The following is a 27,846-nucleotide window of genomic DNA, read 5'->3' as shown; positions in this document are numbered from 1 at the left end:
TTTAGTAAAACAAAAACGTCTTTATTTAAATTTTACAAATTATTCTTTTTTGGATTTTTTGTTTTTTCTAGAACAGCAAACCTTTTTACAAGTTATATATACTACCGTAGATACAATACTAAAACCTAATACTAAAAGAGCGATAACATCAAGTAAAAAGTATTTGTAGAATGGCATATTGATTGCCGCTACCCTTAAGTGAGGGGCTCCCTTATTTCGCACTATATACTCTACCCAATAAACTGCTGTGTCCATCGGTTTGACAATTCTGTCGTGCATAAGTCTTGACCTCAATTTGGCGTTTTCTGTGTACCTGTAATATAAAATTGTATAGAATAATTAGTTTATTTTAATAAGATCACAAATTTCGGAATAAACAGGCTTTACGCTAGAACAACTGAAAATAGCTACCACATCTTTTGATTATGTAGATAAAATTATAATATATTATGTAATTAATAATAAAAAATTATTAACGGCTTTTACAAAAAATGTTTACAATGTGATAATATATGTTTAAGTCCATAAATTCTTGTTAGATCTGCGTCAACACTTCCAGCTCTCGCGATTGTATTAGTCGGCATGAATTTGATTTTATTTTAATTGATGGATTCGACCGTTACTTAATGGAAATTCATTTTATGTAACAACAAAACACTGAAAACTTTGTTTTCAAAACTTCCACAAAATTTATTTTAAATTCTTATCACTACAGCTGTTTCGGCTGATTGCCTTTCTCACTTGAGAAAGGCAATCAGATACTCTAGACAACACATTCCACTCTATGCATTCGGTAAAAATGCGCTCTCCATGCTGAGAACATCTGCACGTTCAGTAGACATTGATAATTCAATTCTTAATTATTGTCTATTGTTAAAGTCCATTTCTCAAAAATGCAAATACATTCGTTTATTCTGAGAATTCAATAAAACGACACTAACTTTTTAAATTCTGTAAACTAGCTAAAAGGGTACTATTATTTAAAATGTATAGCACGAGCGGTGGTAGTATCAGTTATGTTCTGAAGCTATTTAATGCAATTTACTATTTTTATTGAAAAAAATTGAGATGTTTCGATTTTCACTTCTGATTCAAAAGAAGTATTTTGAGAATACTTCTCAAAAAGTCAAACCCAGAAAATCACATAAATCACGTATATACAGGGTGTTTCAAAAAAAGCTAACCCCGTCTCTAGGGTAGGTAAAAAACTGAAAAATAATTGGGGTTTGCTTAGTAAAAAATTTTTGTAACGGCATCCGTTTTCAATATACTGAAAGAACATCAATTACATCCTTATCATTACAGACAAGTCCAAGAGCTCTGCCAGATGATCTACCGGTTAGAGTGGATTTTTGTGAAACATTTCAACAAAGGACAGCCCACAATCCAAATTTTTTAAAATGCATTCTTTTTACGGACGAGGCCACCTTTACGCGACAAGGTATGTTTAACTCCCATAATGCACACTACTGTGTGATGAGAATCCACGAGTCAAAAGGGTATCACATTACCAACACTTATTTAAAGTTAATGTTTGGGCAGCAACTTTAGGTAACAAATTAATAGGTTATCATATTCTACCTGAAAATTTAAATGGTGATATGTATCTTGATTTTTTAAACAATTCCTTATTCGAGATATTAGAAGATTTAACGCTAAACGAGCGAAGATCTTTATTTTTTATGCACGATGGAGCTCCACTACACTTTGATAGAAGGTGTCGTAATTAGTTGAGTAATCATTTCCGAATCGATGGATTGGTAGAGGTGCAGAAGCTCCGATTCATTGGCCTCCTCGGTCATGCGATTTTAACCCTTTGGACTACGCAGTTTGGTCGTATATTAAGGAAAAAGTCTATGCTACAGAGGTAAATTTACGCTAAGAATTGGAAGAAAGAATTCAACGTCAATTTAATGACATAATAGCTGATCCCCTACCGTTTAGAAGGTTAATGGAATCTTTAGAAAAAAGAATAGACTTGTTAATTTTTTTCTTGTGAGTATTGTTTAATTACTAACTATTTTATACCAGCATCAATTATTACTTCATAATTTTCAAATCAAAATATTCCGAAAACGGTACACAGTATCGAGTTTTACCAAGAGTACCTTTTTCATGTAAAATTGAATAATGTTTAAGTTTACTTGAAATTTTGATTAATAATTATACTCTTAAAAAAGTTATATTGACTAATACTTAGTACGATCCGTGTAATTAGCGCCCTCTATGAGAATCAGATATAAAAACAAATTCATGAGATGTATCAGCTTACAAAACATATTCGTATAAAATTTCATTACAATGTTGCCAGTAGTTTCGGCAAAATCGTAAAAAATGCGTAAAGTTTTTTTTTCTTCAACGCCCTGTATCTTGAAAACGGATGACGTTACAAAAATTTTTTACTAAGCAAACCCCAATTATTTTTCAGTTTTTTACCTACCCTAGAGACGGGGTTATCTTTTTTTGAAACACCCTGTATACAATTATTTATTCTATATAATAAGGTAAACAATATATTGTAGTTTTTAAATTAAGTTTAATTGAAACAATTGACAAAAATTTGTATACAGGGTGAACTATAGAACAAAATTACGATTTTCTCAATGGATCATCCTGTATTTTTTTTTAGAAATATTGTATTTATGATACTTTTTCATTTTTATATAGCATTCCCTATACCTAAACTCATTACTTTCCGAGATATTTTTAGTTTCCTTCAAATTTCGGGAATACATTTAATGTTTGTAAGTAGAAATAAGTATTGAGTATTAAGTGATAATATAACAAAATTATTTTCCAAGTATGTAGAATATCATCGCCTATTGCCATTTTTTTTTAAATAATTTTTTTGGATATTCTATACCATGGAATTATCGACCGATCTCGCACTGACAAAACCTGCTATTCTGCAGGATATTATCTATTATGATTGCTATTTTTACCGACTGCTTCCTTTTTGTGGTGTTATCTTGACTTGGACTTCCTAAATTGTTGGATCAACAGACAATAAATATAACAGTAGCGGCGGTGATGATTGTGGGTTTTAATAAATAAGAAGAATCTATTAGGGGAAAATTCTTCACATGTTTTTTTTTTTTTTTTTTTTTTTTAACTTAGTTCCTCGGTATTTTTAAAGTAGTGATACCTTCTTATCTTGATTACCATATACTAACATAATATCTTCCATTAGTCTTATTTTGTTCTTCAATATATGAGCAAATCTTCTAAAAACAGTTCATTTCCGGTATTCTTCTTCAATCTATTTTTTTTTTGTTTTATATATTTTATTCAGAGAAAAAGTTTGTATTTTTGTAAAAGTTTATATTATAGCTTTTATTGCACGATGTATTGTTGAAATAAAAGGTTATTCCTAACATCACATCATCCAATAGCTTCCAATAAGCTTGGCTTTGCAGTTCACCTAATTTACCATCAAACTTTTTTAATATTTCTACCAACACTATTGCTAGCTGTGTGGCAAGTTGAAGTAGTTCTTCATTATTTTTTGTAGGATCTCCAAGTTTTTTTAAATGTTCTTATATTCCCTTATTTCCCTCATCAAGCTTGCCGGGCGTATTAATGGGTCTAGTCAAAACATATAGAACAGAGGTCAAAAATCTCATATGTTATTAAACTTATCACGCGTTACGGTCGACCTAATAGGCGTCAAGATTATGTAATGCCTGTATGGCATAATGTTCGAGGTAAGTCTCTTTATGACTATATTATTATAAAAGATTTGTATATCTTAAATAAGAGCACCGAACCTACCTTTATTAATGTTCGGAGCCAAACAGTCATAGATATCACGCTGGCAACAGCTGAAATATCGAATAAAATTCAGAACTGGCAGATATCGGAGGATATTTCTATGTCTGACCACCGCTGGCTAACCTATAATATTAGTCTGGAAAAAAGCCTTATCAAATCGCGCAACCCTAGGAGGACGGATGTAGAATTCTACAACCGACTCTTAGAAGATGCTCTGCGGAATGAAAAGGCTTCAACTTCAGGAACTAATACAGAATTGGAAAGGTATACGGTATCTATCCAAAACAAAATAAGCTATGCTTATAAAAAAATCCTGTCCAATAAGGATGGTCCAGGAAAGTCGCATAACCAACTCTTGGTGGTGCACTGAATTGGAACACCTTAGAAAGATAGCAAGAACAGCTTTTAATAGAGCGAAACGCACCAAACTCAAAGAGGATTGGGATTCTTATCAATCAAATCTCAGAGAGTTTAAAAAAGTCTGCAGACAAAGACAAAGAGCTGCTTGGAGAACCTTCTGTGAGAAAATCGAAGATTTCTCGCAGGCTTCCAGGCTACAAAAAGCGCTCTCAAAGGACCCACATCGGGATGTCGGCATACTAACGAAGGAAGATGGGAATAAAACTTCCAACCTTCGCGAAAGTACTGAGGTCCTGATGAAAACACACTTTCCCGGTTCTAGTGTCTCAACAGCACCAAACCGGATGGAAGAAGCAATCATACCCTCAACAAACGACTGGCATCTCGCCAGAACAATGATTAATGAGGAAAAGGTAAAATGGGCCAAATCGTGCTTCACCCCTTTCAAATCACCAGGGCCTGACGGCATATATCCAGCCCTACTACGGTGGGGACTGGATATCCTTCTGCCGCACCTCGTGGAAATATTCAGAGCCTCTTTGGTTCTGAGATATATTCCTAGGAAGTGGAGAGAGGTACGTGTGGTCTTCATACCAAAACCAGGTAGGATGGACTACACCCTACCAAAGGCTTTCCGACCAATTAGCCTAACATCCTTTCTGTTGAAAACGATGGAAAGGCTATGCGAGAGGTACATAAAGGATGAAGTTCTGGTCCATAACCCACTTCACCCAAATCAACATGCATATACTTCGGGAAGATCCACCGATTCTGCACTGCATCATGTAGTGGGAAGAATTGAAAGATCGCTGGATAATAAAGAATCCACCCTAGGTATATTCATAGACATTGAGGGAGCGTTTGATAAAACCACATTCCCAACTATCACCCAACAGTTCAACGTCAGGAATGTTCCCCTGGCCATAAGCGAATGGATATTCAGTATGCTCTCTAATAGAGCAATAAGCATAAATGTAGAAGACGTTTCTGTTAGAGGCATGGTTATGAGGGGGTGTCCACAGGGAGGGGTGCTATCACCACTACTCTGGAACATAGTTCTAGATACCCTGGTTGACCAACTCAGCAGCAACGGTTTCTACACAATAGCCTATGCAGACGATATTGCTGACCTGCAAAGCGGTAAGTTTGAGAACATGTGAGAGATCACAAGTTACTCTTCGACTAATAGAAACATGGTGCAAGGAACACTCATTATCTATAAATCCCAAGAAAACAGAGATGGTCCTCTTTACCAGGAAAAGAAGAATCACGGGCTCAATACCCCCAAGGATTCTAAACTACAGTCTAAATTTTTCTGACGAGGTGAAGTACCTTGGTATTACCCTTGACAGGAAGTTAACATGGAACTCACACTTAGATGGTAAAAGAGCATATATTGCCTATATATGGCAGGATGGACAATGAGCTAAGGGTGACAGCTCCCTGGGAGGATGCACAATGGGTCAATTGTGGCCTAAGTGCTGTGAAACTTAACTCGTCCTCCCTACTCTACAGATACAGATACAGATGGCATAATTTTTCTATGTCATCATATTCTATTTGCTAAATCCTGTCATATGACACCTCTTACCTATCTGTACGTTATTGCCTTTAATTGGTATAAGCTTAAGGTCGTTACGCCATATAGCCATGTTTTATTTTTCTTTGTTATTGTATTCTATTCGTTAACTCTTATCATATGATACCTTGCACGTCACGATTGGCCCTTTGGCACGCCGCCATGTTTAATTTTTCTTCGTCATGATATTCTCATTGAAACTTCATACGTCACGATCCAACTAGCCGTTCTACCCAACTACAAAACGCTCAAAAAATTACCAGAATGAACCTTAAACTTAAAAATAATTGTTATACAGTGTACAAGGATTTTACCTAAATGGTTATTTCCTGAGCGGGTACCAAATTCCTAAAGATGGTGTGTATCTAGTAGACGTCGCTGGCTAGTGTCCTTACTGTGTTAAAAGAGACCTAGACGACTAACCTGAATCTTCAGATCCAATGAGATCTTTACCGTGGGATTCTACTTAAGATTGATTTGCATACGCTCACATAAATTCTATTCAAGTATTCTTGAATACAGAATGATCGTAACACAATAATAAATAAAGTAACTCTTTCGAAAAATGTACTTCATCTGATAAATAAACCAATATAGTGGGCGTAATACCATGACAGTAACATAAAATAAACAAATTTTGACTCACTTTTTATTAGTTAATATTTCCTTCAATGAGTTACTAAACTCCTCCTCCGTTATCGTGGAGAAAGTCAATGATACTCCGTAGCCCGCGATGTTAGCTTTGGCTGCGTTCATTTTCTGATCACCGAATATTGGCAGAGTTAATACTGGAACACCGTAGTATATAGTCTCTAAAGTGCTTAGTAAACCTCCGTGAGTGATAAATAGCTTCACATTTGGATGAGCTGTAAAAGATAGATTAAATGAGTCATATCTTTAGAACAATCTGTGTTATTTTGATATATTTATGTCCCTGTATTAATGAAATGTTATAGTTATATAAACAACAAAACTTATTGAGGCTAAATTAAGAAGTATTTAGGCATTCGTGATTTTTCTTTAAGTATTACTCTATTTTTGTGAAAAAAAAACATTAATTTTTAAAATTGTTGCACCTCTTAAAAAATAAACGCCACTCCTATTGTTTATATAAGAAATATAGAGTTAGCTCCTTAATTCCCGTAAGAAATGATATGAATATGATTGTAAATAAGAACAAAATCCATTGGCATAACTGATAAATTATCATCAGCACAGAAGAAACACACTTACGCCTTTTGAATGTTTTAGGCGTGAGGTAAGAAAAATAGCGTCGAGTCTCGGCGTCGTCATGTGAAGTAACAAAGATTTCTGCTAAGACGTCGGGCAGTAAAGAGATTTCGAGGATCTAAACTATAGATGCGCGCGTGGCGAGATCTGACTGAGTGGTTATGTTCGCTGAGAGGTGGGATTTTATTTAAATATGGGGATTGTATAAAATTACAAAATCTCTTTCACACCCATTTTAAGAGACAAAATAAATAAGATAATTCTCAAGAAGTTAATCTTTAAAAATGAACGTTTTAGGGTAAACTAATGATTTTCCTACAGACGTGCGTGTAATCATAAGCAGTTCCCTGTTTGACAAAAAAATATGAATATAGCCAATTTTATCGTGAGAAATTTATAGAAGATAAACAATGAAACAAGTAATTAAATGAGGTCATCTGTAAAATGTTTTCCTTCACAACAAATATTACATTAAATCAATTTTTTTAATTATAGAGGCATATCGGTAACCAGCACCCTGAGCAGACTGTATGGACGAATTTTGAGAAATATGATCGAGGAAGAATATAAGCACAATGAAGAGGAAGAACAAAGCGGGTTCTGTGCAGGAAGATCATGCACCGATAACGTATTTTGTCTTAAACAAATAATAGAAAAAAGATCGGCTAAGAATCTAGAAACTCATATTACTTTTGTAGACCTGCAAAAAGCATATGACAACATCCCCTTAACAAAACTGTGGACAACGTTGAAAAGATCTAACATCAACCACACATTGATAAATGCTGTACAAGAACTATATAGAGACTCTAAGGCACAGATAAAAACAGGAAAATATCTAACGGAAGAATTCCTGGTTACAAAAGGCTTGCGACAGGGATGCTGTATCTCACCAACCTTATTCAAGATATATGTTGCAGCGGCATTGGAAAGATGGAAAAGAAAGGTACATAGGATGGGTATAGAGCTTAGCAATGAATGTATATATACACTCCAGTTTGCTGATGACCAGGTAGTGCTAGCGACCGACAGGGAAGACATGCAGTACATGCTAAGAAAACTGATAGAAGAATATAACGACTAGGGAATGAATGTAAATACAACAAAAACCAAATATCTTTGTATTGGAAACGAGTCAGATAACATAGACCTCGAAAACGGACAACATATTTCCTGCTGTCAGAGCTATGACTACTTGGGTGTTGCCTTTGACAATACAGGAACTGATACACGGGAAATAGAAAAACGAATCACTCAAGCAAAGAAAGTCTTAGGATGTCTCAATAGTATAGAGTAAAGAGATAACGAAAGAAAGAAAATTTAATATATATGAGACCATGATTAAAACTACTTTTCTTTATGGCGCGGAAACATGGAGAATTAGTGAAAAGAACAAAAAGCGAATAGAAGCAGTAGAGATGGATGCAATGAGAAGATCTTTAGGTATTTCCAGACGAGACCGAATCAGAAATGATGTAATAAAACAACGTATGGGAATAGAAGGAAATATAACCCAAGATATAGAGAAGAAACAATTAAGGTGGTATGGGCATGTTCAACGGATGCCAGCATCAAGACTCCCCAAAAAAGTAATAGAATGGCAACCGATAGGTCGACGGAAAAGAGGAAGACCCAGATTAGAATGGCAACACGGCGTAAACAAGTCCATGAGCGAAAGAAATTTAACAACAAACGACTGCGAAGATAGGAAGAGATGGTGTTTAGGTATCGGACAACGACGAAAGACGTTCTAAACCGATGTATATATATGTATCAATTTTGGTAAAGAGTATGTAAGTACTACTCGTCAAATATAGCTTTGAGACTTGGTCCTATTTCGTGATTGCTGAAATCAAGGTGCTTTAACTGTTTACTGTTTTACTGCAACAAATAAAGGTATTTAATCTTTTGGAAAAGCTGTTATTGTGATTTATTTGAGTTTTTAAGTTATTAGCATGGATTTTAAATCAAGATTAGAAGGCCAAGTCTTCCTAGACAAACTAGAGAGGTAGCAAAATGTAATTAAAACATAATGACGGTATTAGATTTTTGTTTCGATACAGTACAGCGACAAGCCGCTTATACGTATTTCGACCTCTTTAAGTCTCCTTAGAACGGTATAGCCACTGCTCTGAACCGAAACAAAAATCTTTCCCGTCCTAGACAATAGTTATCAAAATAACCAGTACCAGAAACTAAATTCACTACGAATTTTGACCATGATGAACGGCATGTGGAATGTAATTTTAGATTCCCTTGCCGAGTAATTTATCAAGCTGTTTGCTTTGCAAGTTTTAAAAAGCACAGTGGTAAAAATTTGAATTCGGTTTCGCCAGGTAGAAATCGTTTGATTTCTCTTTTTGTTTTCAAAATGTAATTGTTTAAAGCTTTTATGCTAAAGATGCGTGCTGCCTGTAAAACGGAAGCAACTTTTAAATCCTAATAAATATACCATACATTTTTACATTTAGAAAAATGTGTAGGGGAGAGTCCCACAGTACCGGCCGGCATACAGTACCGGCCAGTTGAAAGTTCTACAAACCTATAATAGATGGTACGGTGATGATTATCGGTATTAGTGCTAGACACTCCTATAAGTACAAGCCAACGCGGTGTCAACTTGTCGCGACAGGATTCTTGTCAGTGCAAAGATTTGTGTTGGGCATCATAGACGTACACTGCATATTTAAAATTCTGTTGGTGATTTTCAACATTTAAAGATCCAGTTTAAAACAAATAACTCCTGGTATGTATAGTGTACTTATATAACTATAAAAAAGTATATTTTAAATCAATATTTGTGCGTTTGTTTTTACCTGTAAACAAACTTTTTTTTTTCGTTTCCTCCAGTACTGGCCACTGCATTGTCCTGCAGTACCGGCCAATATTAAAGTTCGTTTTTAAAAGATTTCTTTTACTTACAGGTACGCAAAAATGCCAAGTGATAAAAATAATGTTCATGTGAGGGAAAAAAGGGTAGCTGGGATCCTGCGAACATGCGAAAAGCCGTGGAAAAGGTACTGAATAATGAGATGAGTGATACTCATCGATATCAGATACCACGAACTACATTGAATGACAGAGTAAGTGCTATTAAAAATAATGAAGAGATATCCATTGAGCCAGTTATGGGTCGTTTTCACAATACTTTTTCACCTGATCATGAAAAAACATTGGCGACACATGTTAACCACTTGGCCAATAGACTAATGCCTTTAAACATGCAAGAATTTTTACGTCTTGCTTTTCAACTGGCAGAGAAGTTGAAGTTACCTCACCAGTTTAATAAAGAAAAAGAAATGGCAGGGAAAAACTATTATTATTCTTTTATGAAAAGACATAGTGATTTATCATTGCGGAGTGCTGAATCAACGAGCTTAATGAGAGCAGTAGGATTTAACAGACCTCAGGTTGAGCGTTTCTTTGATGGTTTAGAGACTTTGATACAGAGGTTTAAATTCACTCCTTATAAAATATGGAATTTCGACGAGACTGGGGTCAGCATTGTCCAAAAACATGCCAAAGTTTTAGCTACTAAAAACCAAAAACAAGTAGGAAAACTGACTTCAGCAGAACGTGGAAAGAACGTGACGGTGCTTTTTGCAATGAGCGCTGGAGGTCAATTTGTTCCACCATATTTTATATTTCCACGAGTCCGAATGAATGAAAGACTAATGGTTAACGCCCCAAATGAGAGCGTAGGCGAAGCTCAGCCAAACGGCTGGATGAATGCCGAATTATTTTTAAAATGGATGCATCATTTTGTGCAGTATTCTAATCCTACAGCCGAGAATCCAGTTCTTCTGATTTTAGATGGACATGCGAGTCATAAGGACTTAGATGTTATTGAATTTGCCCAGAAAAATAACATCCATATGCTTAGCACCCCACCACATACGACTCATAAGCTACAGCCACTAGATCGTACGTTCATGAAGCCATTTAAATCTGCTTATAATAATGCATGTGACTTGTGGATGAGATTGAATCCCGGTATTAGAATCAGTGAATACGAGATTGCTGGCTTAGTTGCTTCAGCTTTTAATCGAGTTTCTCGAATGGAAATCGCAGTTAGTGGCTTTCGTTGCACAGGCATACACCCCTTTGATAAAAATGTCTTTAATGATTTGGACTTTATTTGTTCTAACATAACCAACATTACAGAACAACAATCAATGTTAGAATCATTGCCTTCATCTTCCCAACTGCTAGAAGCAACACCTTCAACATCAGAACCGTTGCCTTCATCTTCCCAACTGCTAGAACCAACATCTACTACTCCTGCTCCTGATCTCGTAGCCCATATTACAAATTCTGTGCATTCCGACAACCAAACTACTCTTGCTAATGGAGAATCACAAATTGCTTTTTTGCGGCAATTAGAATCTCAAGAAGAAGCTACAATTGACCTATCCTCAGACAATTTTAAAGCTGCACTTACAGAACTCTCACCGGTTCCTGATGCTTCTTTTAGAAGAGCAACTGCCCGGAGTCGTAAAGCTGAAAAAAGCGAAATTATAACTGGTTCTCCATACAAAAAAATGCTGGAAGAGAAAAAAGCAGGCAAAACAACCGTCGAATCACTTAAACGAGGGAAGAATTTACTTGTGAAAAATAACGTTAACAAAAAAAATAAAGTCTCAGGAAAATATGTTCAAAAAGGTAAACGCTTGTTGTCAGGAAGATATGTTAGTAAGAAAAGTAGGAAAAATAAAGATGAAAACCTACCTCCTCCTAGCAGACCGGTTGAAGAAGAGACAGTTTGTCCTTTGTGCACTGAATCTCATGAAGAGGATTGGATACAGTGTGGAAACTGTAATATTTGGGTTCATGAGGTTTGTGCGAACATATGAGAGCTATCCAAACAATATATTTGTAAAAGAGGTTAGTCTTTGTATGTGGGTATATTTTATTTTATAAAAACCCTTAAAAGGGCAACATTACAAGCACGAACGTTTTCGGAACAACTGTTCCATCATCAGGTTAAAATGCCTAAAATAAGTATAAACCATTTAGTTACAACAAACGTGGTTTAAAATTTTGACTAAGGTTAAAAACAATAAAATGGTTATACTTACAGGTTAACATGCCTGAGCCACCAAAATATTTGGGTAAAAACCCTTTAAATTGAAAAATGTTACCGAAGAATGTACATGATGTTTATAATATTATATGATGTTTAATATTTTAATTAGATTTTACTTCAGGTAACATACACCCATGCTTAAGTGAGTTCCAGTGTCCGGAGAGTAAACCTCTTCAAACGGACTACGGTTGGCAACTGATTGATGAAATACTCATGAGCGGTGTCAAAAACAAAATGTCAATGAACCATGAAACAGTGTTAGTTAAACATTATATTACTACAGCCAAAAGATTAAAAAACTTTGATGATGTTAAAATGATAACAGTAATCCAGGTGTTGGAATTTAAAAATTTCTCTATAATTATTTAATATTGGATGTAAAAGATGTAAATTACTGGTGTTGTTGAAGGTCATGTTTAAGAAGATGACGTATGCATTAGGCAGCTTATTTTACTCTTTATCGTATGGAGTGTGGTCTCCTTCTTTAAGATTTTTAGTTGAAAGGTGTTCCTTAAGGTGGTTGGAACATTTCCTGGTGTTTTAATTCTACAAAAGGTTGGAAAAACTTTGTAGTTGATACATTGTGAGATGAACCATATATCCAACTTGAGAGTACATCTTGTAAAAAAAAAAAAAAAGATGTATATGATGTTTCATGGTTCATTGACATTTTGTTTTTGACACCGCTCATGAGTATTTCATCAATCAGTTGCCAACCGTAGTCCGTTTGAAGAGGTTTACTCTCCGGACACTGGAACTCACTTAAGCATGGGTGTATGTTACCTGAAGTAAAATCTAATTAAAATATTAAACATCATATAATATTATAAACATCATGTACATTCTTCGGTAACATTTTTCAATTTAAAGGGTTTTTACCCAAATATTTTGGTGGCTCAGGCATGTTAACCTGTAAGTATAACCATTTTATTGTTTTTAACCTTAGTCAAAATTTTAAACCACGTTTGTTGTAACTAAATGGTTTATACTTATTTTAGGCATTTTAACCTGATGATGGAACAGTTGTTCCGAAAACGTTCGTGCTTGTAATGTTGCCCTTTTAAGGGTTTTTATAAAATAAAATATACCCACATACAAAGACTAACCTCTTTTGTTATACGTGGTATACAGCCAGCTACAGGAATTATTTTCCTTGTGGATTTTGTTAATTGACGGTATGGTCAACTTGGCTCTTCAATACATGCGCTTAGCCACTAAAAGATGTACTCTCAAGTTGGATATATGGTTCATCTCACAATGTATCAACTACAAAGTTTTTCCAACCTTTTGTAGAATTAAAACACCAGGAAATGTTCCAACCACCTTAAGGAACACCTTTCAACTAAAAATCTTAAAGAAGGAGATTTGCAACCATTATGGAAAACTTAACTTTTTAAACTGTAAACTTAAGGTAACATATGACTTTTTACTTGAATCCATAGGTTTTGATAACTTAAGTAACCTCTTGAATGATGTTCAGGACAAAATGGACAGTGTAACCTCTATTAAATTCAGTAAACTTAAATCTAAACTCAATAAACTCATTAATAATGCATCTAATTCACAAAATAATAACAGTAACAAGAACAAAACTAAATTTTCTAATTTTCAATTTCACCCTAGGCTCAAAAATCTATCCTCCGTAACTTTTGATAAAAATGAACTCGACTTATTGAATCTAGGTCTCAAATACTCAATTCCGAGGAAGGTTTCTGAAAAGGACCTTCAGAGTCTCTCCATTGAGCTAGATGTTATCATACAGAATCTCTCAGTCCCTCTAAACCAAAAAACTTCAATTAGAAACTCCTGCTACAAAACCATCTTCAAATTCAAAAACAAAAATTTCCCATCAACTTCTACTTCTTTCAATATCTCTACTACCAACACTACATCTAACACATCCCACAACTCATCATCCATCAACCTACCTTCTACTTCTCAAAATTACTCATTCAACGTTCCTTTTCCACAATTTTCATACAAAAAACAGAAAGACCAACTCCATATCCTCAAGTCTATTCAAAACAAAATTAAATCCCATAATTTAATCATTAGTAAAGCAGACAAAGGCAATTGTCTAGTCATTCTTGATCAGAAGTTATATAACGACAAGGTCACTACATTTCTTTCAGATAACAATTTCACTCCACTCCCCGAAGATCCAACAAAAAAGTTCATTAATAAAATCAAAGCTACCAATAAACTTTTCACAGAATTTTTGTCAGAACATGATGCTCCATATTATAAAATACCTAGCAACCCATTAACACCCAGATTGTATGGTTTACCTAAGATACACAAAGAGGGAATTCCCATTCGTCCTGTTGTTAGTTTTATAAACACTCCAGTTTCTATCCTGTCAAAATTCATATTGAATCTCATTAACAATATGACGAACTTCACCCCTCGCTTTTCAGTCAAAAATACAATTCATCTAGTCAACAATCTCCAACAAATAAATCTTCATCCCAACATCACAATGCTTTCATTTGATGTCAGCAATTTGTTTACTTCAGTCCCCAAACAAGAAACTATTAATCTGGTCCACTCTCTTCTACGAGCAAATTCTATCACTATGTCTACCACTAACTCAATTATTCAATTATTACAAACTTGTCTAGCTCAAGACTTTTTTGTTTTCAATAGTAAATTTTACAGACAACCTGATGGCTTAGCCATGGGTAGTTGCCTTTCCCCTCTCCTAGCTGATATATTTATGGATCACTTAGAATCCACACACATTATGAAAAATCCTGAAATTCTCCATTGGTTTCGATATGTTGATGACTGTTTAGTCTTCATATCAGGTAACTCGAATTCAGCTGATCTATTACTCTCCAAAATAAATCAAATCCACCCAAACATAAAGTTCACCATGGAACTAGAGTCGTCTCAATCAATTAATTTCCTCGACCTTACTATTACCAGATTAAACGACCATTTCGATTTCAGTATCTATAGGAAACCTACACAAACCGATCATATCATACCTTTATCTTCCAACCACCCAATGTCACATAAATATGCAGCCTTCCATAGTTATATTCACCGCCTAGAAACAATCCCACTATCACAATCTAACTACCAAACAGAACTCAATATTCTAAAACAAATAGCATCCAACAATGGGTATGACCCCAACCTCATTAACAAACTTATTAATAAAAGACAACTCAAACTTTTGAGAGAGGCTGCGTTCCCCAGAGACTTGACCATTAAACCTCATTATGCTTCCTTACCTTACCTTCAAGAACGTCTTTCTGGAGATATCAGATATATCCTAAAAAGATCTGTTGAGAATACCCACATTTCTTTTAAAGTCCTGAACAATCTAGGACAATGTTTAACCAATTCAAAAGATTGCATCAACTACATGGATCGTAGTGGTGTTTACAAATTACAGTGCTCTGATTGTGATGCTACATATATAGGTAGAACCTGTAGATCACTAACTTCCCGTTCCCAAGAACACACTAAAAAAGAGAACACTTCCACCTTCTCACAACATCTTGCACAACATAAACATACCCTCAACATACCAGAAGACGTCTCTTTGTTACATAATATACCCCAAAAAAATTTTCTAAAATTAGATCTATATGAAGACTTGGAAATAGTCAAGGAAAAGCAAAGAAGCCCCAACTGCGTTAATCGCCATGTATCTTTCAACCGAGACTTTCAACCCTTACACCGACAACTCTTTTCATAACCCACACTTCTCAAATTTACCCCATCTTCTTCATCTGTCTTTCCTCTATAAATGTCAACACCTTAATCCTTCTCAACAATTATTGTTTTTTAAAAACAACCATTCTCTCTACACTACTGTCACAACACTCCCTCCAAAAGAATTTTTCAGCCCCCTATTGTTAACATCATATCTTTTATACCTCACTATTTCATTATTTTACAATCTTCACGTTTGCACCATATTCCTGTCCATTCTTTTTTCTTTTGCTAGTTCTCTGTCTTTTCATATATCTACCATCCACCCATTAGTTCCAAACTCAGTAAACATTTAAACACAATCCAGCAATTCATCAGAATTCACTTTCTCCCACTTTACCTAAACCTTTAATCAACCATTGCTCCCCCCTCTCTTAGTCAACAACTTAGTACACCATACTCACAAATAAAATTTCAAACTTTTATGTATCGGATTTTAACACAACCAAAATATATTTTGTTCAGGGTGCTAGATGCTTTAAGCATGAAGGACCTCTATCATCTCTAATTTTGTTGATTAACTCATTCATTTGCCTTTAACCCACTCCCCTTTATTCTTTAGTCATTCCATTTACTGTTATTCCTGCCAGGTCTCTGAGGATCTCAGTCTTTCCATAAAATTTTTAAATTTAATCACATAAATTATAACTTTAATTCCTTCAGCCGGAAGATTTTCAATCATTTTTTCTCAAACTATTGGACTCACTTATATTAAAAAAAAATTTTTACGATACTAGCAGTATTAAACAATTTCATCTACTTAAAAAAGTCTTACATTAGCTACAAATATATACTAATTATTCTTCCTTGTCCTAGATGTTAGCAACATAAAAGGACATTTCCATATATTTCAGCTAATTCTTCACAAATTACACCTTTTAGACCACACTCCATACGATAAAGAGTAAAATAAGCTGCCTAATGCATACGTCATCTTCTTAAACATGACCTTCAACAACACCAGTAATTTACATCTTTTACATCCAATATTAAATAATTATAGAGAAATTTTTAAATTCCAACACCTGGATTACTGTTATCATTTTAACATCATCAAAGTTTTTTAATCTTTTGGCTGTAGTAATATAATGTTTAACTAACACTGTTTCATGGTTCATTGACATTTTGTTTTTGACACCGCTCATGAGTATTTCATCAATCAGTTGCCAACCGTAGTCCGTTTGAAGAGGTTTACTCTCCGGACACTGGAACTCACTTAAGCATGGGTGTATGTTACCTGAAGTAAAATCTAATTAAAATATTAAACATCATATAATATTATAAACATCATGTACATTCTTCGGTAACATTTTTCAATTTAAAGGGTTTTTACCCAAATATTTTGGTGGCTCAGGCATGTTAACCTGTAAGTATAACCATTTTATTGTTTTTAACCTTAGTCAAAATTTTAAACCACGTTTGTTGTAACTAAATGGTTTATACTTATTTTAGGCATTTTAACCTGATGATGGAACAGTTGTTCCGAAAACGTTCGTGCTTGTAATGTTGCCCTTTTAAGGGTTTTTATAAAATAAAATATACCCACATACAAAGACTAACCTCTTTTGTTATACGTGGTATACAGCCAGCTACAGGAATTATTTTCCTTGTGGATTTTAATATATTTGTGATTTCTGTATTGTTTAATTGGTAATATATTTACTGGCCGGTACTGGAGGCCAATTTTATAAAGTTTGATTTTTCCTTATCTTTAATTTTCATTAATAAAGTGATTATTTTGAAACATTATGATTGTTTATTACTTTCATTGACAGCATAATAGTCCTTTCATACATGACAGGAAGTATTAAACATGTACCTTTTAGCATTTTGATTTTTTTGTTGATAAACCTTAAGGTGACGGTACTGTAGGACTCTCCCCTATCACTTCATAGTTAAATGATAACTATATTGTTATACAATAATTACCGAAATGTTTTCGTCATAAAAAATTTTAGAGATACATATTTATCTTTTCTTACAAGAAATACGTAATTTGGAAAATTCTTCCAGTTTAAGAACTTCTTTTAAAAATTAAGCTTCAAGTCTCAAGCTAAATTTAACAAGTAGTTAATATATCGACTGACACATTATCTTACTCACCTAATACATCCTGTTGTGGGAACCATGATCGTATTTCAATATTCTTATTCTTTCCTGGGACGTCTTTAGGCCATTTTACGAAAACCTGCCAATATTATTTTAAACATACTTATTAGCAACAGAGAATAAAGCAAATATGCACATATATATGCATAAAATTGGCGCACATGTGCAAAAATTTTTAAAGGATATGCGTAATATGTGCAGATATGCAGACGTTAACTACTATCGTCTTGTTGCATTCTGAGGTAAATTAGGAAATTGAACAAGGCGTTTACATTCCTCTAGTGTCCCCAAAGTGTTGGCATTTAACATTCCTACAGTTAGATGATGTAGAAAACTTTTTCGAGTAGGTACTTATGTTCCCTGTTCAATATAATTTTATCGGTATACTACCAGATAAGTTAATATTTTCAAGTACGGTTTAATCCATTTAAACCTAACCACTAAGGCTATCCAATAATCGAGTATGCATGTATCTAGCGGGCAAAGAAATCATGGATAACTTTATGCAGGTACATGATGGTTTAATACTAATAAATGATGAACCAATTCAAGTTAGAAATTATATTACTCCAGCGGATAGATTAGTTCTATTAAATGCATACAATTCAATCCCACATGATATTCTTATTAAAGAATTAGAAAATCTAGTTCTTAAACTAATGGCATCAATTATCTTTCTTCATATTAGCTCTACCCTGCCGAAATTCGATCATATTTACAGTTTTACAAGACAAGTATTTATCAACCCTGTTGTAAATCCTCTATTAAAATCTATTTTGATTAGTCACGATAACAAATCCTAACCATACCTAAATCATACCTAATCAATCAAATCATAATCAATCATAATCAAATATGAAGACAAAAACACAGATTTATAAAACATTAGTGCGAAGTATTATGACATATGGGACTGAAAATTGGATCATAAACAAGAAAAACAGCAGTAAGATAGTAGCAACAGAGATGGAATGCCTGCGAAGATGCTGCAGAGTAAGAAGGATGGATAGGAGAAGTAATGACGAAATAAAGCAAAGAACATCAATAGAAACAGATATACTAACATATATAGAACAAAAAAGACTAAAGTGGCATGGACATGTAAGAAGAACTAGCGACAGCAGATGGATAAAGAGAATAACCGAATGGAGCCCGATAGGAAGGAGGAAAACAGACGACTCCGAAAATCCTGGAAGAACGAAGTAGACGACGCCATGAGTAAGAGAGGCCTAAACGATGGAAAATGGGACAACAGAGAGAGATGGAAACGGTTGAGCAAGGGAAGGCAGTGAATACTGTAGAATCCTTGAATATATACAGGGTGAGTCATGAGGAACTTTACATACTTCTACCATATGTAGAGTCCCTCAGGGAGCATATCATGTGACCACTAAAAAATGTCAACTCCTCTTCTTTATTAATTAACAGGGTGATTTGTGTAATTGACCATTTATTTCATTTTACTGTAGTGTTTATACGGCTCATTTGATTTTTTTAATTTTTGCATGATACAGTACACTACTATCAAGCATTCGACTGGTATTAGCTAAACTAAAAAATTCCAGGACTGGCTTTGGAAAAATTAATTTAGGGATTCGTATTAAATATGACACCCTGTATATATTTTTTTAAAATGCAATAAGTGATTTTCAAACTACATAAATAGCCAATGAAAACGACATATGTGACAATGTTGTCGCACTTTTATTAAATTTTTAGCGAACGATCAAATCTTACCAAAAATAGAACAACCATAATGAAGTATCAAATTATAAGGTAATTAATTTAAACAAATGTTATAAATTTCAAACATTTTAATTAAAATGAGTTCCTACAACATAATCTAATACGTAGAAAATTAACATCTTTACTGTCACTTTGTATTATCTCTACGATAGAATAAATTGTTTTTCAGTTTTAAATTTTTACTCATAGATCGTATTGGGGCATTATTTTCGATAAATAATAAATTAAATTGATTTATTTAATTGAAGTCAAACCTCTTGTATGTGTTAGTTTTTGTTGATTGTAAATGATTAAAATTTTATGTCAAATAATAATACATTGCATCAACTGTACTAAATAAGAATAAATCTAAAAAAGTTTAAAATGAAGGTTGGCGTTGACCGTTTGACGTTTCTTGATATTTTATACCCATTGTCATTATTGTCATTATCAATTGTTATTTATGTGTACAAGAATACATATTTCTTCTGTCATATCTACGTTAAGTACATTGTGTTAGTTTTGGTAGAGCTTTTGTTACTTTCGTTCAAACCACAGTTCGTTCCACAGAATATGCAGATATAATATTTGTTTATGGATTATGTAATGGGAATGGTAGGGCCGCTAGTAGAGAATATCGCAGGAGATTTCCTAATCGTCGAACTCCCAGTCATCCAACATTTGGGTCAGTTTTTAATTATTTGCGAGAAAATGGCACATTTCCTAGTGGAACAACAGAGCGACATGTAGATGAAGCGCAGGAAGATGACATTATGGACGCCGTTACTATGAACCCTACAATAAGCACTAGACAAGTAAGTCGAGAACTCAATGTTACTCAATCAAAAGTAAGTAGAGTCTTACAAAAAAATAATCTATACCCATATCACATTCAAATGGTTCAGCGACTACATGCTGGAGATGAGATCGATAGGTTGGAATTTTGTAGATGGATTAACAATAATCGACCAACGCTTTACAGGACACTATTTACAGATGAAGCCCAATTTACCAGAGACGGGATAAATAATTCACGGAATTCACATGTGTGGGCAGAAGAAAATCCCCATGCTATTCGAGAACGTCGTATACCAGTTAAGGTATTCGGTTAACGTGTGGATTGGTGTCATAAATAACCAATTAGTAGGTCCTCACTTTTTTGATGGTCCTTTAACAGGGCAGGTCTATTTGAACTTTCTACAAAATATTTTGCCGAATTTGCTTGCCAACGTGAACGTTGCTATCCGAGGGATGTATTTTCAGCATGATGGGGCACCCCCACACTTTTTACTGGCAGTGAGACAACATCTCAATAATGTTTATGACAACAGGTGGATAGGACGTGCAGGTCCTATTTCGTGGCCTTCAAGATCCCCTGATTTCAATCCCGTTGATTACCATATTTGGGGACGATTGAAGCAACTAGTTTACGCAGTGAATATTAATAACCGACAACAATTAATTGATAGAATTATACATTGTTGTAATACTATTAGAAACGATCCCCAGAGTATCCGTAATTCAATACGTCAATTAACAATTCGGCAACAAAAATGTGTACAGGCTGCAGGGTTCCATTTCGAAAATCTATTTTGAATTATTTTTATTTTGTTACCATTATTGTATCTTTTCCAGTTCGAATTTATGGGTTTATCATAACTATGTACATATTTTTAGTTTTTTTTTAATTGTTCTTCGTTATTGTTAGTAGTTACTGTTTTTTGTTGTGCAGTGACTCAGTTTATCATTTCAATTAAAATGTTTGAAATTTATAACATTTGTTTAAATTAATTACCTTATAATTTGATACTTCATTATGGTTGTTCTATTTTTGGTAAGATTTGATCGTTCGCTAAAAATTTAATAAAAGTGCGACAACATTGTCACATATGTCGTTTTCATTGGCTATTTATGTAGTTTGAAAATCACTTATTGCATTTTAAAAAAATATATACAGGGTGTCATATTTAATACGAATCCCTAAATTAATTTTTCCAAAGCCAGTCCTGGAATTTTTTAGTTTAGCTAATACCAGTCGAATGCTTGATAGTAGTGTACTGTATCATGCAAAAATTAAAAAAATCAAATGAGCCGTATAAACACTACAGTAAAATGAAATAAATGGTCAATTACACAAATCACCCTGTTAATTAATAAAGAAGAGGAGTTGACATTTTTTAGTGGCCACATGATATGCTCCCTGAGGGACTCTACATATGGTAGAAGTATGTAAAGTTCCTCATGACTCACCCTGTATACATACTTCCAGCTTTGTACTGAATTCTATAAAAGACAACAATAAATGAAAAATTGTAACGTAAGTTTAAAATAAAAGATTTTTGGTTTATATTTAAGTTCTACTTATTTTTTTTTATTAATTAAAACCAAAACTATATAAATACGGTCGATTTGACCGCGCGCGTGTTATAACGTAAGTTTTTTGGCGTGTGTAATACCGGGTTAAAGAAGAAAAAGTAATTGTAAATTCCAATATATTATCAATAGCTATTTTTTCATCTTTCCCAAAACAAATAATGCAAAGTTGGTAAATGCACTTACCTTGTGCGGAAGTTTTCCTAAAGCATTAAATATTGCTGTACTTATCTCTTCTTTCATCATAGATGGATCAATATTTGAGCCCATACTGAAATATACAATACCTTAAAAGCAATATAAAAATCAGTTATTATTAATCACCATTTTTTTTTTAATATATTACTGAGCATGTTACTGTTATTATAAAGTTGTACACCTACGCACACACAGGGCTGGCGAAAACGGGTCTGCAAGGGCCCGGTGGGTACCAAAATGAGCTTATTTTCTGCTATAATACTGTTATACAAAATAGTAAAATAGTGTCATCGAATGCCATAGTCTGTGGACTAGTACGCATTTCGATGCGCATCGCCCTGCCTCGAATTTTCCCATTGGCTCTTCACCTGGAAATCCCTATTTATCGCTCGAACAGCACATTTAAATATTGGCGATTTTCAGGTAAGCCAGGTCAGTCCCTCACGGGCTCTCCGAGAGCTTAGTGCTCTCGGGGCTCTGCTTCCTGCATTTATTTACTATACTCTGTGGCTGAGAATTGTTTCAACTTAACTTGGTGTTTTATTTCGACGAAGAAATTGTCGTGTAAGAAATATCTTGCCTTTCTCAAGGCAAGACACCGAAATATTTACAAGTCCATAATCCGAAAATGGACTTAAAGTAGAGGAGCTCTCGACGTTAACTCCGAAGCCCTCTACAGAGCACCCGGGGATTCCAGAAGGTGGTTAGACCCTTAATTGTTCCCCCGAGGTGACGATAGAAAAATTTTTTAAATGTGGTTTCAATTTTAATCCTAATAAGCTAATCTGTGTTTGTTAGTTTTGCTTCCCACATACGTAAAATATACAACGCATAGAATTCCTATCCTGTAGGAATAGAATTTATAGGTAAATATAATTATTATATTTCAAAAAACAAACAACTTTGCACTTATTTGAAACGCTTTGTAGCATTTCAAATCACCTTACACCTGTATATGTTAAAACACCGAAGAATATTTTCAATGTATTTCTATTTCCTATCGTATACCTATGTTAAAACACCGAAAAAGTATTTTCAATCCTTTTGCATCGGTGGAATTGATAAGAAACACATTTTACAGTTTGTTTATATATCACAGATGCGTATTTCTTCGGTATTTCTTTGATCGAGAGCCGCTCTAGGATATTTTGCTAAATAAATAAACAAAATATTTTTGTTTATGCTTTGTTTATACCTAGTTGGGTAAACGATTTTTAAAGAGAATGACATCACTCTCAGTGAGGCCTCTGTCAAAGGCAAATTTGTTTGTAAAAAAAATGAATTATACTCGAATGTAATGTATCAATTTAAATAAAAGTAATCACTGTTTTGTTTTGTGCCGTCTCTCACCTAAGGGATTTGAAGAACGGCGTTTCAAACAACTTTAAAAGATACCCACATGGCTCCATTGCACTTGAGTTTTTAAAAAGCCAAGTTTCAAAGGTTGCGTCCCAGTGCCCATCTTCCACCCTAATTTTGTACCAGGTCATTCCAGAATATTTTCGCAGTGCATCTGTTTGTGTTGCAATGAATTTGAGTCCAGTTCCAACCCCAGAACTTTTAAAGGAAAAAAATAACATTTAGTGAAATTTCATGCTTTCATAACAAGTTAAGAAATTGTAATAAATACAATTATAAATGTTAGGGAGTGACATTGACAATATTTTTTAGGAAAGAAAAGGCTTTCTTCCGCCCAGCAGGAAGATTCTTGTAAGCGGAGTCCTTACTTTAAATAGCTTAAGAACCTTCTTGTGTTGTATTTGTCCAGGAGATCCATGTAAGTACCCCTTTTGATTCATTTTTGTAGTTACCTCATTCCAGTCCCCTTGCCAGTCACTTATCTACGACCCAGCTCACCAAAAAAAACCTGAGTAGCCGTTCGCAAACGTTCCGGTTTGTTTTGCTTACTCTATCTCCACCCCACTGATTTTTGTCCCCAATTTTTAACCCCCTATAATGATCCCAATGTGGTAGGCAAAATAATCGTTACAGCTTTGTTAATTTTCTTCAAATTTCTTTAAGGTTTTTTTATCAGCAATTAGCAGTAAATTAATTATTTGTAGTAAAATAAACATTTTACATAATGGCAACCTACGGTTGCCATCTAGAGCCCCTACAGACTTTACCAGTAAACCAACTTTTTAACAAAAATGTAATAAATAACAAATTTTACAAATATCAAAAGTAGGAATCGAACATAAAAAGATACAGCCTTACCTTCTTTGGCACTGTCCATGATAGCTTTCAAATCCTTAGGTAATCCTTTTCCAGGAGATATATGCATTCCACCAACGTTTATCATATTTGGTACCAATGGTACCGGCTGGCTTGTACTCTCGTGAGAATTCAGCAGAACAAGGGACACATTTGTCATCAGATCTTCTAAACTTGGACTTTTAGGGAAAGCTTGCCTCAGTACTTCTCGTTGTGCAGGTAAATAAATAAGTTCGTTATGAACTATTTGAAATACGGTTATTAACGTATTTTTAACTCTTTGTAGTAACGTCATATTTTGAGAACAATCTAGATGTAGGTCTGGTACGTAAGATAACGGATTGGGATTCCCCACCAAAGGATTTATCCATAAATTGGCACCGACTGTACTAAACATAATCACAGGTGCATCGTAATACCAGCCTAATACTTTCATTGCATCGTTGCAAAATTGTTCCATAACGATTACATCGAACTTTTGATTCGAAGCCAACAATTTCTTAAAATTTTCGTGTTCAAACATGGTTTTGGTTAAATCATTACCGATCTGGTGGGTAAAATATATTCCAATTGCTGCGGGAGCATGTTCCAAGTCGAAGAAGTTCATAGGCTTTTTGTGTACTGCAAAATAAAAAAAAGCTAAATAACAACAGTTATTCATTCATTCAAGACCAACACATTACATTGCATTTTATGTACACAAGATTTATTAAACTATTTTATTACGAAGAACAAAATTACTACTGTGAGGTATTATTACTATAAGTTACTTATATGTGCTAAATCGCAACTAGATTGACCAAATAGTTTGTAAGTTATTCAATCTATTTATCTTTACAACTGATCCTTAAATGGACTTAATGGACTCAGATATCAAATGCAGGACAATCATTCCATATTGTAGAAGATCGAGAAACCTTCGCAATGGTGATCGCCTACGTCGAATAATTCTGATATGGCACGCGAAGATTGTCCCACAACTCATTGATTAAAGTTCCCAAGTAGTTGTACTGTGAGACACGTTCAATTCTCATTTGGTTCACATACAGATTTGCTCCAGTTATGTTTTCCTTGCTGATGATGATTAGCTTGGTTTTGCTGGTGTTTATATCCAGTCCATATGTTCTACTTGTTTCCGTTATTTGTTCATTAAGCTTTGGAGCCCTTATATGATATTGGAAAGCACTGTTGTATCAACTGCATACCGCAGGTTATTGAGCTGACTCCATCTATTGAGATGCCTTCATTAATATCTTTTAGATCCTCTTCAAAAATGTGTTCAGAGTACAGATTGAATATTAGTGGTGAAATTATGCACCCCTGTCTCACTACTCTCTCACTCCACATTTTAATTTATAAATATTCATAATAACTTTCATATTTTTTATGTTACGCGCTTGTAAGTAGGCTCACTAAAAATATGGTGAAAAAACGCAATCTTTAAAAAAAAAGAACCTTCTATGATCAATAGGAACGAAGATGGCAATTTTTTCTTAAAATCATATTTCCAAGCTTTATTAACATTCATCATCATCCAGCCCCATTTTCACATCCATTGTTGGATATAGGCCTCCTCCAAACGTCTGCAGTTCTCTCTATCTCTAGCTGCTGCAATCCAGTTTGTTTCTATTCTCCTTAGGTCGTCGGTCCATCGGGTGGGTGGTCTACCTCGACTTCGCTTGTCGGCTCTTGGTCTCCACTCCAATAATCTCTTCGTCCATCTTCCGTCTTCCATTCTAGCAACATGTCCAGCCCACCTCCACTTTTGTTTATTGATTCACAGTATAATATCGTCTACGCCAGTTCGTCGGCGTATCTCCTCATTTCTCACGCGATCTTTCAAGGTCAGGCCCAGCATTGATCTCTCCATTCGCCTTTGTGTTACCCTCTGTTTTTCGGCAGTAGCTTTCGTTAAAGTTAGGGTCTCTGCTCCGTAGGTCAAGACTGGTAAGATGCATTGGTTAAATGCCTTCCTTTTCAGCTGAATTGGGGTATTTGTTTTAAAAATGTCTCTCATCCTTCCATATGCCGCCCAGCCCAAGATTCGTCTATTTAACTCGCAGGTTTGGTTGTCTCTGGTTATTCTAATTTCATGACCAAAGTATGTGTATTTATCGATTAATTCTACCTTGTTGTTATTGATCTGTATCTCTTCGCTGGGAACCATATTGGTCATCATTTTGGTTTTCTCGAAATTTATCTCCAGCCCAGTTTCTTGTAGTATGTCATTCAGTTCTTAGAGCATGTCTTTGATCTCTCCCAGATTATCTGACAGAAGCACGATATCGTCCGCAAAACGTAGATGGTTTAATCTTTCTCCATCGATGGATATTCCTTTCTGTTGCCATGTTAATTTTTTAAATGCATACTCAAGAACGGTAATGAACAGCTTTGGTGACATGGTATCACCTTGCCTGACTCCCCTTTTTATCTTTATTTTATTAGTTGCTGAATGTAGACTTATGGTTGTTGTAGCATTTTCATATATATTTTTAACTATATTACAATATCTGTGGTCGACCCTGCAATCTTGTAGTGCTCTTAAGATGGACGGTAGTTCCACTGTATCAAACGCCTTTTTAAAGTCTACAAATATCAATGCCAAGGGACGGTTATATTCGTTAGTTTTTTCTATCAGGGTTTTTAGGCACTGCAGGTGATCGTTTGTGCCGTAATTAGGGCGGAAACCGGCTTATTCCCAAGGTTGGTAAAAATCCAGCTTTGTCTCTAATCTGTTCGTTATTATTCGGGTGTATAATTTATAAAGATGGTTAAGGAGACTGATTGGTCTGTATCTTTCCAGGTCTGCTATATCTCCCTTCTTGTGTAAGAGTACAGTTATTGAATTATTCCACTTTGTTGGGATATTTTGATTCCATAGGCATAGATTAAAAAGCTTTTGAATTTTGGTTATCAGTACTGAGCCTCCTATCTTTATCGCAGATTTCTGGGATATCTTCGGAAACCTGATTTTGAACCTTCCTCTGCTGATATTCAACTATATCTAGGGTCGATTGGTTGCTATATAATGTCTCATAGAATGATTCTACAATTTGTAACAAATGTTCTCTGTTTGATGTGATGTTGCCATTTCTATCCTTGAGTTTGTTTATTTCCATTTGTGAGTTTGCGTCTCATTATTTTCATACTCTTATTTTCCTCAATGGTTTTGATGGTTTTCTCATCTTTGTATTTTCTTAGGTCTTTTCTGATTTCTCTTGATACTTCCTTGTTCATTTTATTTATATCGTCGTTACTAGAGTTTTCGTCGCTTCTCAGTATTCTTCTTTGTTCCATTTTTTTCTGGGTTTCCAGACTAATTTTTTCTTCCTTCACGCTTTTTGGGCAGCATTTCTTTTGAGCTTCTGTTATTGCTTCTACTATTATGTCATTTAGGAAGTTAATATCATTTGTTGATGATTTTTCTTGAAGGAATTTACCGATATGATCTTCAAAATTTTGTTCGTTGTTTGAA

At 34.5% G+C, this 27,846-nt stretch overlaps 2 protein-coding genes across 2 annotated transcripts in view; one reads left to right on the top strand and one right to left on the bottom strand.

Moving 5' to 3' along the window:
* Positions 1-27,846, bottom strand: part of LOC140436367 (UDP-glycosyltransferase UGT5-like) — a 41,759-nt gene continuing 13,913 nt past the window's right edge. Inside the window, exons 2-6 of the mRNA XM_072525111.1 lie at positions 24,375-24,992; positions 22,146-22,246; positions 17,856-17,940; positions 6,357-6,576; positions 1-313 (exon numbers count right to left, since the gene is read on the bottom strand). Of these exons, the coding sequence (XP_072381212.1) occupies positions 40-313; positions 6,357-6,576; positions 17,856-17,940; positions 22,146-22,246; positions 24,375-24,992 (1,298 nt within the window). The 3' untranslated portion in view covers positions 1-39. The remainder of the gene's footprint in view (positions 314-6,356; positions 6,577-17,855; positions 17,941-22,145; positions 22,247-24,374; positions 24,993-27,846) is intronic.
* LOC140436366 (uncharacterized) lies at positions 12,710-16,266 on the top strand. Its single transcript, XM_072525110.1, has 2 exons — positions 12,710-12,938; positions 13,025-16,266. Exon 2 carries the CDS (start codon positions 13,204-13,206, stop codon positions 15,733-15,735), a length of 2,532 nt encoding a protein of 843 aa, XP_072381211.1. The 5' UTR covers positions 12,710-12,938; positions 13,025-13,203; the 3' UTR covers positions 15,736-16,266.

The sequence above is a fragment of the Diabrotica undecimpunctata genome, chromosome 3, assembly GCF_040954645.1.
Source record: "Diabrotica undecimpunctata isolate CICGRU chromosome 3, icDiaUnde3, whole genome shotgun sequence".
NCBI classification, from domain to species: Eukaryota; Metazoa; Arthropoda; class Insecta; order Coleoptera; family Chrysomelidae; genus Diabrotica; species Diabrotica undecimpunctata.
The sequence above is the reverse complement of the archived record's forward strand: the minus strand, read 5'-3'. Positions and strand labels throughout refer to the sequence as shown.